This window comes from Rhinoderma darwinii, chromosome 9, assembly GCF_050947455.1.
Source record: "Rhinoderma darwinii isolate aRhiDar2 chromosome 9, aRhiDar2.hap1, whole genome shotgun sequence".
In the NCBI taxonomy this organism is placed as follows: Eukaryota; Metazoa; Chordata; class Amphibia; order Anura; family Rhinodermatidae; genus Rhinoderma; species Rhinoderma darwinii.
In genome coordinates, this window is record NC_134695.1 from 90,670,180 (window position 1) to 90,682,919 (window position 12,740).

General features: G+C 43.2%; 1 protein-coding gene across 3 annotated transcripts in view; it reads right to left on the reverse strand.

The window, feature by feature from the left end:
* Positions 1–12,740, reverse strand: part of LOC142661166 (DNA topoisomerase 1-like) — a 90,643-nt gene that overhangs the window by 47,361 nt on the left and 30,542 nt on the right. For all 3 annotated transcript variants that reach the window (XM_075838467.1, XM_075838466.1, XM_075838468.1), the window contains 2 exons: positions 10,123–10,180; positions 5,556–5,683 (listed from right to left, as the gene is read on the reverse strand). In XM_075838467.1, the coding sequence (XP_075694582.1) occupies positions 5,556–5,683; positions 10,123–10,180 (186 nt within the window). The remainder of the gene's footprint in view (positions 1–5,555; positions 5,684–10,122; positions 10,181–12,740) is intronic.

The following is a 12,740-nucleotide window of genomic DNA, read 5'->3' on the forward strand; positions in this document are numbered from 1 at the left end:
ATGAATTTGGAACCTCCGTGTGCCTAACATTAATAGTAATTAACCCCATCATGTTCCTCAGTCATAATGGACAACATTGAGTTAGTGCGAGGTACATGATGGGGTTAATCACTATTAATGTCAGGCATCGGAGGTTTAAAATTCATAACACCTCGTGACTCACATTAAGTGAAAAAGCAGTTTTTATTTTACTTTTTACAGTGCATACATCATAAATGGCGCTTAAATATATTGTGCGGGCTGTTACGGTCGGGATGATCCTGAATGTGTATATTTTATGTATCAAGGCTTTTATTTTAATGTTTATTGTAAAAAAAAAAAAAAATTTTTTATTAGTTTTTTTTATTTCATTATTTAACATTACTTTATTTTTTTTTCACTTTATTTTTAAACTTTAATGTACTGGCATATATCTATATACTGATTGTACACAGGCAGTAGTTAGGACAGACCTAAGTATGCCATAACAGGAAATATGAACAGCCGTGGGGTCCATCAATGGATCCTGGGCTGTCTGCCCATATATGGTATGTGTCTCGACGTGATCCAAGGGATTCCCCCTTCCCATTTTCCCCTTGAATGCTGCGGTCACCTTTGATCACAGCATTCAAGGGAATAGCGACAGAGATGAGGTTTCTCTGATTTCCGCCGTTAGAGCGAGGCTGCGGATGTGTAATACAGCCATCGCCCTGCTCCTGACAAGTGTGTAAGCGCGGTCAGCATGAAGTGATGCAGCCGATGCTGCACTGGTGAGCGGCAGTGCAGGCACTGAAGACAGAACATGGGGTATTTTGCAGTGCGCCCGCCATGTTTTGTCTTCACTGCCGGCGCTCATTAGTATAACACAACTCATTAGGCAATTGTTGTATTACACAGCCGCAGCCCCGCTCAGACTACATAAACTTTTCGTAAGTTAAAGGGGTGCTACAGTTATATTTAAAGAGGTCGACCCACGAGGATAACCCCCTTCTCTATACCTTATTATGGCAGAACAACAATATAGAGTTGTGGCAAAGAGTGGCTCCCCCCCATGGCCAGACCATGAATTACACTGTCCACATTCTTTTGAATGGCCACCATGTAATGAAGCGAGTTGCTGCATGCAGCTTACCCAGGCAATTGCAGCTGCTTGCGGGGGGTTATAGTAGCTGACCCTGCAGCAATCTGCTGATTGTCGGGGCGTCCATTTAGGATTACCCTTTGTGCCAGCGTAGAATACTTGTTTATCAATATGGGGTGTAGGATGAGATGCTTCGGACATTAGAAATATTTTTCTTTAAGTTTCATTCCACTTCACAGAAAAGCTGTTTGTGCTGCATTCAAGTTCCTTATTAAACGCACAGTCCTGCTTACATTTTTTTTTTTTTATAATCCACATCAGTATAATTGGATTCTGTAAACAAATGCAATCAAGCTGCAAGTATAAATGTTCCCCTCGTCCTGTTTTTTTTCACCACATTTTCGGCCTCCCTTCTATTTCCTTCTAGCTGGAAATCGTATGTTTCCGCTGGTGAATCGGTCTTTCGTCCCTATTAGAGAATCTATTTAACCGTAAAACATCCTCCCCAATCTGTGTGATGTCCATCTGATTCTCTCTCGTCAGACTTGATATTAGTTCTGTCGGAAGAGATTCTTTTTATCTCTTTGCCACGGTATAAAACAGCTGAGATAATGCATTTGCTTTATAATCCAGAAACAATGGACAGATGCTTCAAAGTAGTAATTGTCAAATTGTGCAGCCCTGTCACAGCAACAAATCATTTCTGGCGCGCTAACAAATTAACTCTTTCCTGATCAAACTCCAACAGCGGTATATTTTGGTTATTTTTTTACCCTGTGCAGAGAGGGCGATCATGAATTATCAGTCATACCCAGACCCAAGTGCCTGAGGGGGCCCAAAAAAAAACCTGTGCCACATAAGAGACCAGTATTATCAATCGCATTTGGTAGGTGGGAGGCCCTGTTTTTATACTGGGGCATAGTAGCATCAAGTTACACCTCTGAACCCTGTCCATATGCCCTATTAGGACTTTATATAAGATGGGTCCTCCGTTCGAACCCTCCTCTATGAACCCAAAGACCCAGCCTGCCCGTCATTTAATACTACATTTCCCCTGCAGCAGAAGTGTTTGGCCAGATGCGGGTTCCCCCAAAGATTACAGCTGATCGGGGATTAGATAAGCCGACCTCCATTTAATAAGGGTTTGTCTTCATGAGCAACCCATTTAGTATTTACCTACTCTTTAGCCAGGGATATTAAAGGGGTTGTCTACGCACGGACAACCCCTTTAACCCCACAGGATAGGTCATCAGTATATGATTGGTGCGGGTCTGACACCCTGACCCAGCATCGATCAGATGCCGGATGTTATGAAGTGCATGCAGTAGTTGGAAGCAAATGGCTCCGTACACTGCATAGCCACCGAACTGCATCTCTGCTCCTATTCACTTGAATAGGAGCAGAAATGTAGTACCACAACTCAACCTCTATTCTGTGACAGGAGCTGTCTGCTTCCGGCATGGACATCCGGTTCCAAAAGGCAGCCGGAGCAGCTGATCGTTGTGGGTGCCGGGTGTCAGACTCCCACCAATCATATACTGATCCTGTGGATAGGTCGTCAGTTGTCCGTGAGTGAACCAGCCCTATAAATGTGAATTCCCAAACTAGACTTCTATGATACCTCATTGTCACTGGGCCCCTTCGCTGTCTAGTTTTGGTCATGGCCATCAATATATAAGTATTTACTATCCATCGCAATGAATAGCTCCCTACCACAGAAAAGGGTTATCACGTTAAGTAAAAAGGTGACGCTCTACCATTGTATGTGATTCCCAATTAGAGCTCCAAATCCCCTGCTTACCTTCAGAGTTAAATATGATAATTCTGGATGCCTGCGGCCACCACTAGGTAAAGCTCACAACATATAGATTTATACATCTTCTCATTTAAATGTGTGCAATAAACTCCTAAGCTCCCCCTAGTGGTGGCAGAATTTTATAATTTATATGGCTATTAAAAGAGCACGCTGGCTTTTTTTTCCACACCCCTCCCGCTTGCAAGTGTGATGTAATGCATGGTAGTCACGTTTATTGGCTTACCTGGAACTGTATTTCACAGGTAGCCGCTTCGTTCCGGCCCGCCGTTGGTTTAGGTTATCTCCATTCTGACTCCCTGAATCCTACAGCGTTTCATAGAAGTCTCAGATTTGCATTGAGAGACTGAATCCTATACTGACTGCTGTATGGACCAGCAATCAATCTCTCAATGCAGGTCTGAGGCTTATATGAAACGCTGTAGGATTCAAAGAGTCAGAATGGAGATCACGTGACCCAACGGCGGCCCGGAACGGAGCAGCGACCCATGAAATAAAGCATCAGGTAATCCAACGCACACGACTACTGTGCGCTAAATGCCATTTGCAAATTTGTAAAAAATAAAAACCTGAGTACTTCTTTAAGAGAAGCAGGGGATCTAAAGCTCTAACAGAAAAAGGGAGTCTAATCCTATCGTCGGGTAATCAGCGAGGAGCCCATCTAAGGAGCAAAGATAAGAGTTAGATGTCCACATGCCAACAGGTATGCAAAATGCAAAGCTTGATCGAAACACTTCCCAGATGATACATAAAAAAAAAAATTGGGAAACTAATCCCTTAACAACCATGGAGACATCCTTGAGCCCCAGTCACTGCTTGGCCGAGATTTACTCCGCTGTGGAGATAAAAGCGATATTGTGCCAAACAAATCTCTGTATCTGGATGTGTGTGCCGTTCTCTTGCCAGGTAATGCCAGTTCAATTTTTAATGCTGGAAACCTGGCAGCTGCTTATATATCAGACACTACGCAGGGGGATCACCACATTATAACGGTTAAAGGGGAAGCGCCATGGGAGGAAATTGAACAATTGTGGTTATTTCCCTGCCTGGCTTTGCAAGGTTTAGGTGACTATTTTACTGAGCACATACAAATAACTACTAACTGCAAGTTCCCTTAAAGTAGGATCGGTCACCGCTCTGATCTCCTATGAAATAAACAGAGGAGTGTACATGTCCTGTGGACAATGCTGGGGGTTATCCTTTCATTTTATAAACCGCTCCAGAAAGGAGGAGATTAGAGATAACTGGAAAACCTTTCACGCAGACTATAAATGGCATGTGATAGTTTGAGACCCTTCAAATTCTTGGGCCCCAATGTAAAATCTTTAAAGTTATGCCTCTGGATTTGCAACTTAACTATCCCGAATAAGTGCAAACTCTCCTGGAACCCAGAGACCCCCGGAAAAAGGGAAGATATCCAAGACTCCCCGATTAGAAAGCAAACCTCCAGGGTGCCCCAATTACTCACCCCCCCCCCTGTTCCTGTGCTTTCCTCTGCTCCCAGGTGCCACGTTGTTTGTGGTGGCACCCAGGAGTGGAGGAAAGCGCTGGAACGCGGAGAGATTAGTTGCTGAACTTCTGGTCTGAGAACGGTAAGAGGGTCTGCTCCGGGTTCTTGTATACAGGGGGTCTAAATAAAGTGGGTGTCTAGTTTAGGGTCTATATATTTCTGTAGGGGGTTTGGTGTGTGGTCTGTGTTAATTTTGTTGTGTGCTAAAGTGGGTCATATGTACTATTTGTGTTTCTAATGCTGTAGGTTAAGTGCATGTCCTATGTAAATGGGGCACAAGGAAAATAACTGTTGCTGCTTTTTGCTCCCATCTTTGGAATCCACCTGATGTCCCATCTCAAAAGTTGGCAAGTGTGCTTTCATGATACATGTTTATAATGCTGCGGTGAGAAATCAATGGTGAAAACTGTAGCAAAACCACAGCCGAGAAGGCGCACAGTTTTAAAGGACCCAATGTAAATGAGTTTCATAAAATCCAGATCAGAACAGTCAGGAGCGAGACTCGAAGCTCCTGGGCCCCAAAGCAGAATCGGTAATCGGGTCCCCTCACCTACCATGTGCCATTTAAAATACTGGTGTCTTATTCGGCAGAGGGGCCGTTGGGCTTTTTCAGGCACCAAGACCTGGGTGTGACTGTTTCCCCTGCACCACGTATTGCTATGTCCTGGATTACAGTGTATTATATGGCGGCTGTGATTTACTGCAGCTGCAAAACCACCAAGTGTGATTACACCATAATCGTAGGGCTACACGGTAACTTTAAGAGATCTGAAATGTTATTTTTTGTGAATCACATGCGATTTCATATCCATTTCAGAAGGATTAAAGGCCCTTTTAGACCGGCCAGTTATCAGGCAAACGAGCGTTCACAGAACGCTCATTCCCAACCGTTGCCCTGTGCAAACGCTCGTTCATCGGCTGATTTCATCGTTTATGCAGCCTAAATTATCATAATCGTTGGCAGCACATCTGTGTAAACAGGGGGACAGGCTGCCGACATGATAGAAATGTATGGGGACGAGCCATTGTCGTAACGAGCGCTCTTCCCCATACATAGCTCCTTGTGAAAGGAGCAAACGAGCGCCGATCAACGTGCTGTCTTGTTTATCGGCGCTCGTTTACTCGGCCTACGTTGGATCGTGTAAGAGGACCCCAAGTAGTGCGATCCTTACCATCTCCAGCGCGCCTGCTCCTCCTCTTCTTTTTTCTTCACCTTAAGAGCAATGGCCGCTTCTTTTTCTTCTTTGGTATTCTTTGGCTTTTTCTCCCCCTCGTTCTTCACTTCTTTCTTTATCTTTTTCTATTTAGAAAACAAGATAAAATAAAAATCAGTTATCTAAAAGAATAAGGAGTGTAATAAATGGAGCAGGTAGACTTTATGGGCTGATCAATCTTAATGGTTCAGTTATCTGGTCACTCGCAGCCCCCCCCCCCCCCCCCCTATAAATACTTTATAGAGCTAGGAATGGAAAACCCACAGGTCGCCTTATCTATGAAGAGAGGAAAATTGAAGGTGACTAGTTAAAGCGAGGGATCTCTGGATCTCAGCTACTCTACGGCCTCTGGAGACTACAGGCATCAATCTCTATTCACGAGGAAAAAGCAACTTCACGATACGGAAAGAAGACTGACAGCCCAAGAACACGAGAGGCGAAGGAGCGACGAGCAATTACATGAGCAGACTGTGCGGGGGTTAATATTTACTTCTCCCCATTCGAGGATGTGTAACAGAATGGCACAATACTACTAGTACTGCTGAAATCGCACACAACGATTTACAATTTTTGAACATTTTGCATCCATCTAGTACAGGGCATTTATCTTCTGTAAGACTCTGTGCTGCTGTGAACATCCTGGATGAATATAGTTATTTTTACAACTTGCTCACACAAATTCTTAAGGGGGTAGCGAAGGATCATGGAAAGCGAGTGTCTCGCGGCAACATCATTACTAAGAAAATAAGGGAGAAGCCTTTTTTTTAGCCCAGGTGGAGAACTCGCTAAGGCAAAAAATGACAGCATACCATCTTGGTCCCATACTTAAAGGGGTGGTCTCATGAAGATAACCCCTGACCAAATGCCTAATAATGCATAGAGGAACCCCCCTCTATGAGCCACAAGCTGTCCATGTATTATATGGATGGCCATTCATGGCCGCCATGTATTACTGCAGTGGCAACGGCGGGAGAAGCCTCGGCCAGCCAGACACTCCGCTAACAAAATCAGCTGTTTTGCGAGTGTCGGGAGATGTAATGGAACGCCTTTAAAAGGGGTTGTCTCGGTATCGGGTGGATTTTCACACTGATTACCCATCCAACCCCGCACCGATCATCTTTTTCAGCTGCTTCCGAGCACCAGAAGTTATGCAGTGGTCGGTAGATCTAGGCTCCAGTCACAGTATAGCGGTCGTGCAGCAGCTCTGCCCCTATTCAAGTGAATAGGAGCAGAGTTGCAGTAACTCAGCACGGCCGATATACTGTGTACGGTGCCCCCTGCTTGCGGCACCTTCCACTGCATAACATCTGATGCTCGAAGGCAGCCGGAAAAGCTGATCGATGTGGGGTCCAGATGTCGGACCCCCACCAATCATATACTGATGACCTATCCTGTGAAAAACCGCCCCATGCCTGGACAACCCCTTTAAGATCCATGCGGATAAAAGAAAAACACCAGTATTATAAAATGGCCAACTTTAGGTGGGGTGCCCAGTTACAGATTTTGCATTTCCGCCCAGTAACGCTTCTGCACTTGCGTCATACTTAAAATGCACCAGGAAACCATTTCTAGCATGAATTCCTTAAGTAACATTCACAAAAAGTCCAAAAATAATCTCGAACACACAACACGACTTCTTACATATTCCGAATAGTTTGCGGCCAGTAAACTTTTCACCCTTATTTCTGTTTCTAAGAGCTTGTACCTTAAGTGATTCTCAACAGGAGCAGTTGGAGGGCTCCATATTAAAGTGCATTATAAGGAAGAAAAGAATAAGAACAAGTCTACTGCATTAAGAACGCTTCTTTCCATCATGGTATCTAAATGGTGAAGTTTTTTTTCCCTTCATTGTTTACCTACTGCAGTTATTCATGAATGCCCGCAAACATAAAATTAGTCAAAAGGGTTGACCGCTGGAGGGAGAATTGTATTGCCGTCTGCTTAAAAAGGTTAAAAAAAAAAAATAATTCCGCACAAACCACGTAGAAAGAAAAAATCCATCTGTGTATATATGCGGGGTATGTGAATTGAACAGCAATGACCGTCCGTTATGGTGGAAGCCGGGAGGGGCAGCCCTTCTAATATGTTACTTGTGGCTTTTGTGCGTTAATGTAGCCGCGATTAATCCAGGCCAATAAAATGGAAAGCTTTTGTGATCGTTGCAACCTGAACAGACACGTGTCCCTCCATCCACACAAATACATATATCCATCTCATGAAGAGTTTGCAAATTGTCAACGCACTTTCAAATTCCAATTTTTTCTTCATGGATCTCCTTTGTTCCACATGATGGCACTAAGCAATTGTATCTAAACGCCGGTGGTTTGCCTATTGTTCAGTTTCATTAACCTGCAGCAGTTTACCATTTACTTTTCTTTACATAATATGTTTTTACGCGCTATTCAACGGAGCGTTCTGCAGAGAAATGTGCATTATTCTAGCAGGGCACAATTAGAACGCCGCTTTAAAAAAAGAGGGGAGGGCTGAGATATAGGGTTAGATTGACAATCTCCTACATGGCACGACAAATTTAAAGAGCTTTCCTACCCAAAAGGTATTTATGTAGGATGCAATGAACAGTCACAGCGCCAGGTAAGACTATATATAAAAAAATACCTCAATGTATTCTTCCATAGCACCGAAGTGGTTCATTGCCGGGGAAAGCGCTGTGGGGGCACTGCAGGGGAGTTAAAAACTTGCTGCCACGTTCCAGCACAGAATACAGCTGTCTACAGGCAGCCAAGCCGTAGGAAAATATATGATCAGCTTATTTTGAATGGACCCTTTTAACAAAACTAACACAGATGAACCCTTTAAATCGCTGTATGTAGAAACAAAATCACTGAAGGTGGTCCTAAGAATACACATCTAATATAAAAACAAATGCTGTGAATAGCTCCCATAAAAATTATATCTAAAAAAAATAAAAAAGGACCCAAGTAGTACAAAAACCTAAAGGAATTAAGCTGGGAAAGGTCCCTGAAATGGGCACCAATACTATTGAAATGTCCCTAACACACACTACAAAAAAAATTATAATTAAAGGGGTTGTTCCACAAAACACATTTTATCCCCTATCCACAGGATAGGGGATACATGTATGATCACTGGGGGTCTGACCGCTGGGACCCCCAGCCATAAGGAAAATGGGTGACTGAAAGTCCCCCGAAGTACTCCATTAGAAACATGCGACATCCGGGGTCTGTGTCTGGCAGCTCCATAGAAAGTAATAGAGTGCTGGATATCCCATGCTTCTCATGGAGCACTTCGGGGGGACTTTCGGTTCCCCGTTCTCTTTATCGCTGGGAGTCCCAGCGGTCTGACCCCCAGCGATCACACATGTATCCCCTATCCTGCGGACAGGGGATACGTGTGTTTTGTGGGACAACCCCTTTAAAAAGTGTAAAAGTTATACAACTTTCCAAAATACTTTTGCATCAATTCCTTAATTTTTAAAATCTCTGGTTACAGAGTTTACATTCACACTCTTAAGGCTCCTGCTGGATTAGGTTGTGTTCACATCTGAGTTGGAGCCTCCCCATGCAAGTGATAGTAAAAATAGGGCAGCATGCATTGCCTTTTTTCCCCCGGTAAAACAAAGCACACCGCTATAGATTCCATTTTGAGTCAAGGGTCTGTCGGGTGCTGTTGGTGTCTGTTGTGTAACTGATCTAGCACTCCGTCAGTTTCGGAACCTAGAAATGCAGATGTGAACAGAGCCTTGGTCATCCACATACAGTTGATTTGCTTGTTATAATGTATCACTATAGATAGGAAAGTGGTTTGTGCCGATGCAGCGTTTAGTCTTCAGAGGATTGCCCGGACTGATCACATTGCGAGAGGTAAACCTTTCCCTAGAAGGTCACTGCATGGTGTATCCTACACTAGAAAAACTGCACCAGAACTACTATATATTCCTCTATCAATTTACAGGCCGCTTTCTTCAGGCATCCACATATGTAATAAAAATAGACTTGTCTTGGTGACCGGTTCTTTTTAAAACCAGTATATAAAACCAATCCAATATCACGTGAGACTACAGAAGATTCATCCATCGGACTGACAGCTGGTGAAGCATTACATCCCTCCAGAGAACATGCTCCTACTGCGAAGAACGACATGCTTTACCACCACTCTGGGTGACTTCTTGGCATTGAGAATAGGAACTCCCAGCTTGTTTGCAGGGATTGGCCATAGAATTAATGGAGCTTCCGATGAACACTTCATGAGCTAATGTTGCCACCAGTGACCAATGATGCTTAGAAGCTCCACGCTTCAGCCCTTGGTGGTCCTGTTCTATGACCATGTTTGGCCCCCAACTAGGTGGTTGACCGGTTTCTCCTAGATGTTACCGCTTCACAACAACACTTACCATCGACTGGAACAGCTTTAGAAGTGCTAAAATCAATGCTCCCTGTGACAGTGAACCTCCAGATAAAAGGTTGAGTGACCTTCACTCTGTTCAAGTCAAATTCGAAGAGCTTTAATAGAACCGAACGTACTGCAGCAATAAGCGGCCTCCTACCTTCTCCGTTGCCGGTTGCTCTTTATCTTTCTCAATCTTTATTTTTTTCTTCTTCGACCTGCAGAGAAAATTTAATATGTGTTATTTCTTTGTGCCGGTAATTTGTCATATTTTCTCATGTTCAATATCGTCTTAACCGAGCATATGGAATGGATTAAAGCCTGCGCCGTAATATTGTTAAATTAAAAAGATGAATGTATTGGGTGATTTGGAATTAGAGAGTTATGTTCAATTGCATCCAACCATTTTCCTATGTTTGACGACATAATTTCTCTAAAACAGAACTTCCAAGTTAAATTAGAATTGATTTGCTGTATATTGTACATTGACACTTGTTTCCTTTCTTTTTCAATCTCGCATTATTATATTTTTGCTATTCGACTGGTAATGCAGTCCGTTTTTATATCAAGTTATTGCAATCAATCACAACAATTGTCTTTTTTTCAATAAGACTGCGGATTTACAAGACCGACAATAAAACTTTCAGTTTTGACCCATGTAGGCAAAATGCATTAACCCAACTTTCGCCTGCGGCTCGGCCTCATTCTCATGGCTGTATTACAGATCTAAGGCCTCATGCACACGACCGTGAGGGTTTTTACTGTCCGCAAACACATTTGACTGCTATGGATACAGAACCGCAGCTGTCCGCAAGTGCGTAAGCGTCTATGGACTTCTATGAGTCCCTGCCGCAATTGCGGACAAGAATAGGACACGTTCTATACTTTGCATATAATTTCTATGACCCGGACACATCCGTAAGTATTCAGGAAGGTGTCTGATGCGAATAGAAATGAAAGGGTCCGCGATATCATCCGTAATTATGAATCCTGTAATTATGGATGAAAACTACGGTCGTGCGCATGGGGCCTAAGTTGTATGGATCTGTTATTAGGGGCAAATACCCGGCTATAAACCTATATCAAAGCCCTGATGTATCGTTTTTTTTCCTCCATGAGAATCCGCAACAAAAAAAATGTGGCAGGACCCATCACATGCCATATTACAGGGTTAGTCTCCTCTAGAAGCTTTGCAATGTACACGGATCCTGTATGGCATCAAGCGGAGTTACCCTGGGTTTGCATCATAGGCAACAGCAATGTAGTGTGCATGAACCAAGAGTTTAGGCAGAGCTCTAACTAGGTTTTTTTCCAGCACATGGCAAAAAGTTCCGTTCGCTGCCCCCACCCATGTGTCGAAATATTCTGGCCAATACAAATTTCCTTGTTGGCACCCATCACACATCACTGATGTAGGTTCTGCTTTTTTGAACTGCAATCTTCTAATTATTGCAGCGAGAGCCATCTACTGTATAGTACTAAGGGTATGACATGATCAAAGACTGCGGACATAGGCTGGTTTAGAGCTTGTCGATTGGCAGATGACCGGCTGCTATTAGATCTGCAGGACAGAGGCTGTAAATTTGAAGTTTAGCCGAGTTTTATCAAACCATCCCTAACAAGATCAATTCCACTATTATGGAATTCCTATAGAAATAATCCCCTAAAATATATTCTGATTAGTTCACCAAAAAGTGAATCAATATTTAAAAGGTAAAACCTTTACAAAATAAAAAAAAATGAAGCGACTTTGCAAATAGTCTTGGCGTAATAGAATAATTCCTATGGGTAACCATGGTTACAGACTACAATTAAACCCTGTGTAGTCTGATCCTGCAGTCATGTGTTACTTCTTTCTGCGGTCAGAAGGTTATCAAGAAGAGGAGGAGACAGAGGGAGTGGAATAACATAAGAATGCAGGATCAGACTAAACACCGGGCTTATTTTTACTTAAACCATGAAGACATATTGGTCTGCATAGTAGCTGTATACACAAAACGACTTTATATTTTATTTTAGATGCATTGAAGCAATAGAAAAATGGCTGCAAGAATACAAACCTTTTAACGCACATATAGGGGCACCATAGCAAGGATCATTGGACCGCTTACCTTATTGTGCTCAGCAATGTCAAACAGGACAGAATGGTAGAGGAGAGAATAGCTCTGTATGCAGATGACATATTGTGATTTCTGTCTAAGGCTGAACGTACTCTTCCCGAACTCATGGCGGTTAAAAAACTTTTCGGCACGTTCTCCATAAATTAGACAAAATCAGCTATTATGCCTATAGGGCCGCTAGATATTCCGGCTGATGGGATCTGTTCACCTGTAGTGTTGAAGTTGACATATTTAGGAGTTAAAGTAACTACTACGGTTTCGGACTATATGGCCCTTAATGTAATGCGGCTATTAGCCAGAGTAAAGGAGAAGGTGGAGGCGTGGAGCAAGTTACCTCTTTCGGCGCTGGGACGCACCAATCTAATTAAGATGATCATCATGCCACAGCTGTTGTATGTTATTCGGAATTCCCTGGTGTGGATTCCGAAAACATTGGTTCAGGCAAGTGCATAACCTTTTTAGAGACTTGGTGTGGAAACGTGGGATTCCTAGGATTAAGTTGGAGAAACTTCAGCTTCCAAAACACAAGGGAGGTCTTGCCCTGCCGAATGCGTGGGTTTATTTTCTGTCTCCGCAAGGTCAACATTTTAAGAGATGGCATGACTGATAATTGGGGGTCCGGTACTCCAATCTTGGAATATATGGGAGGTGGGGGAAA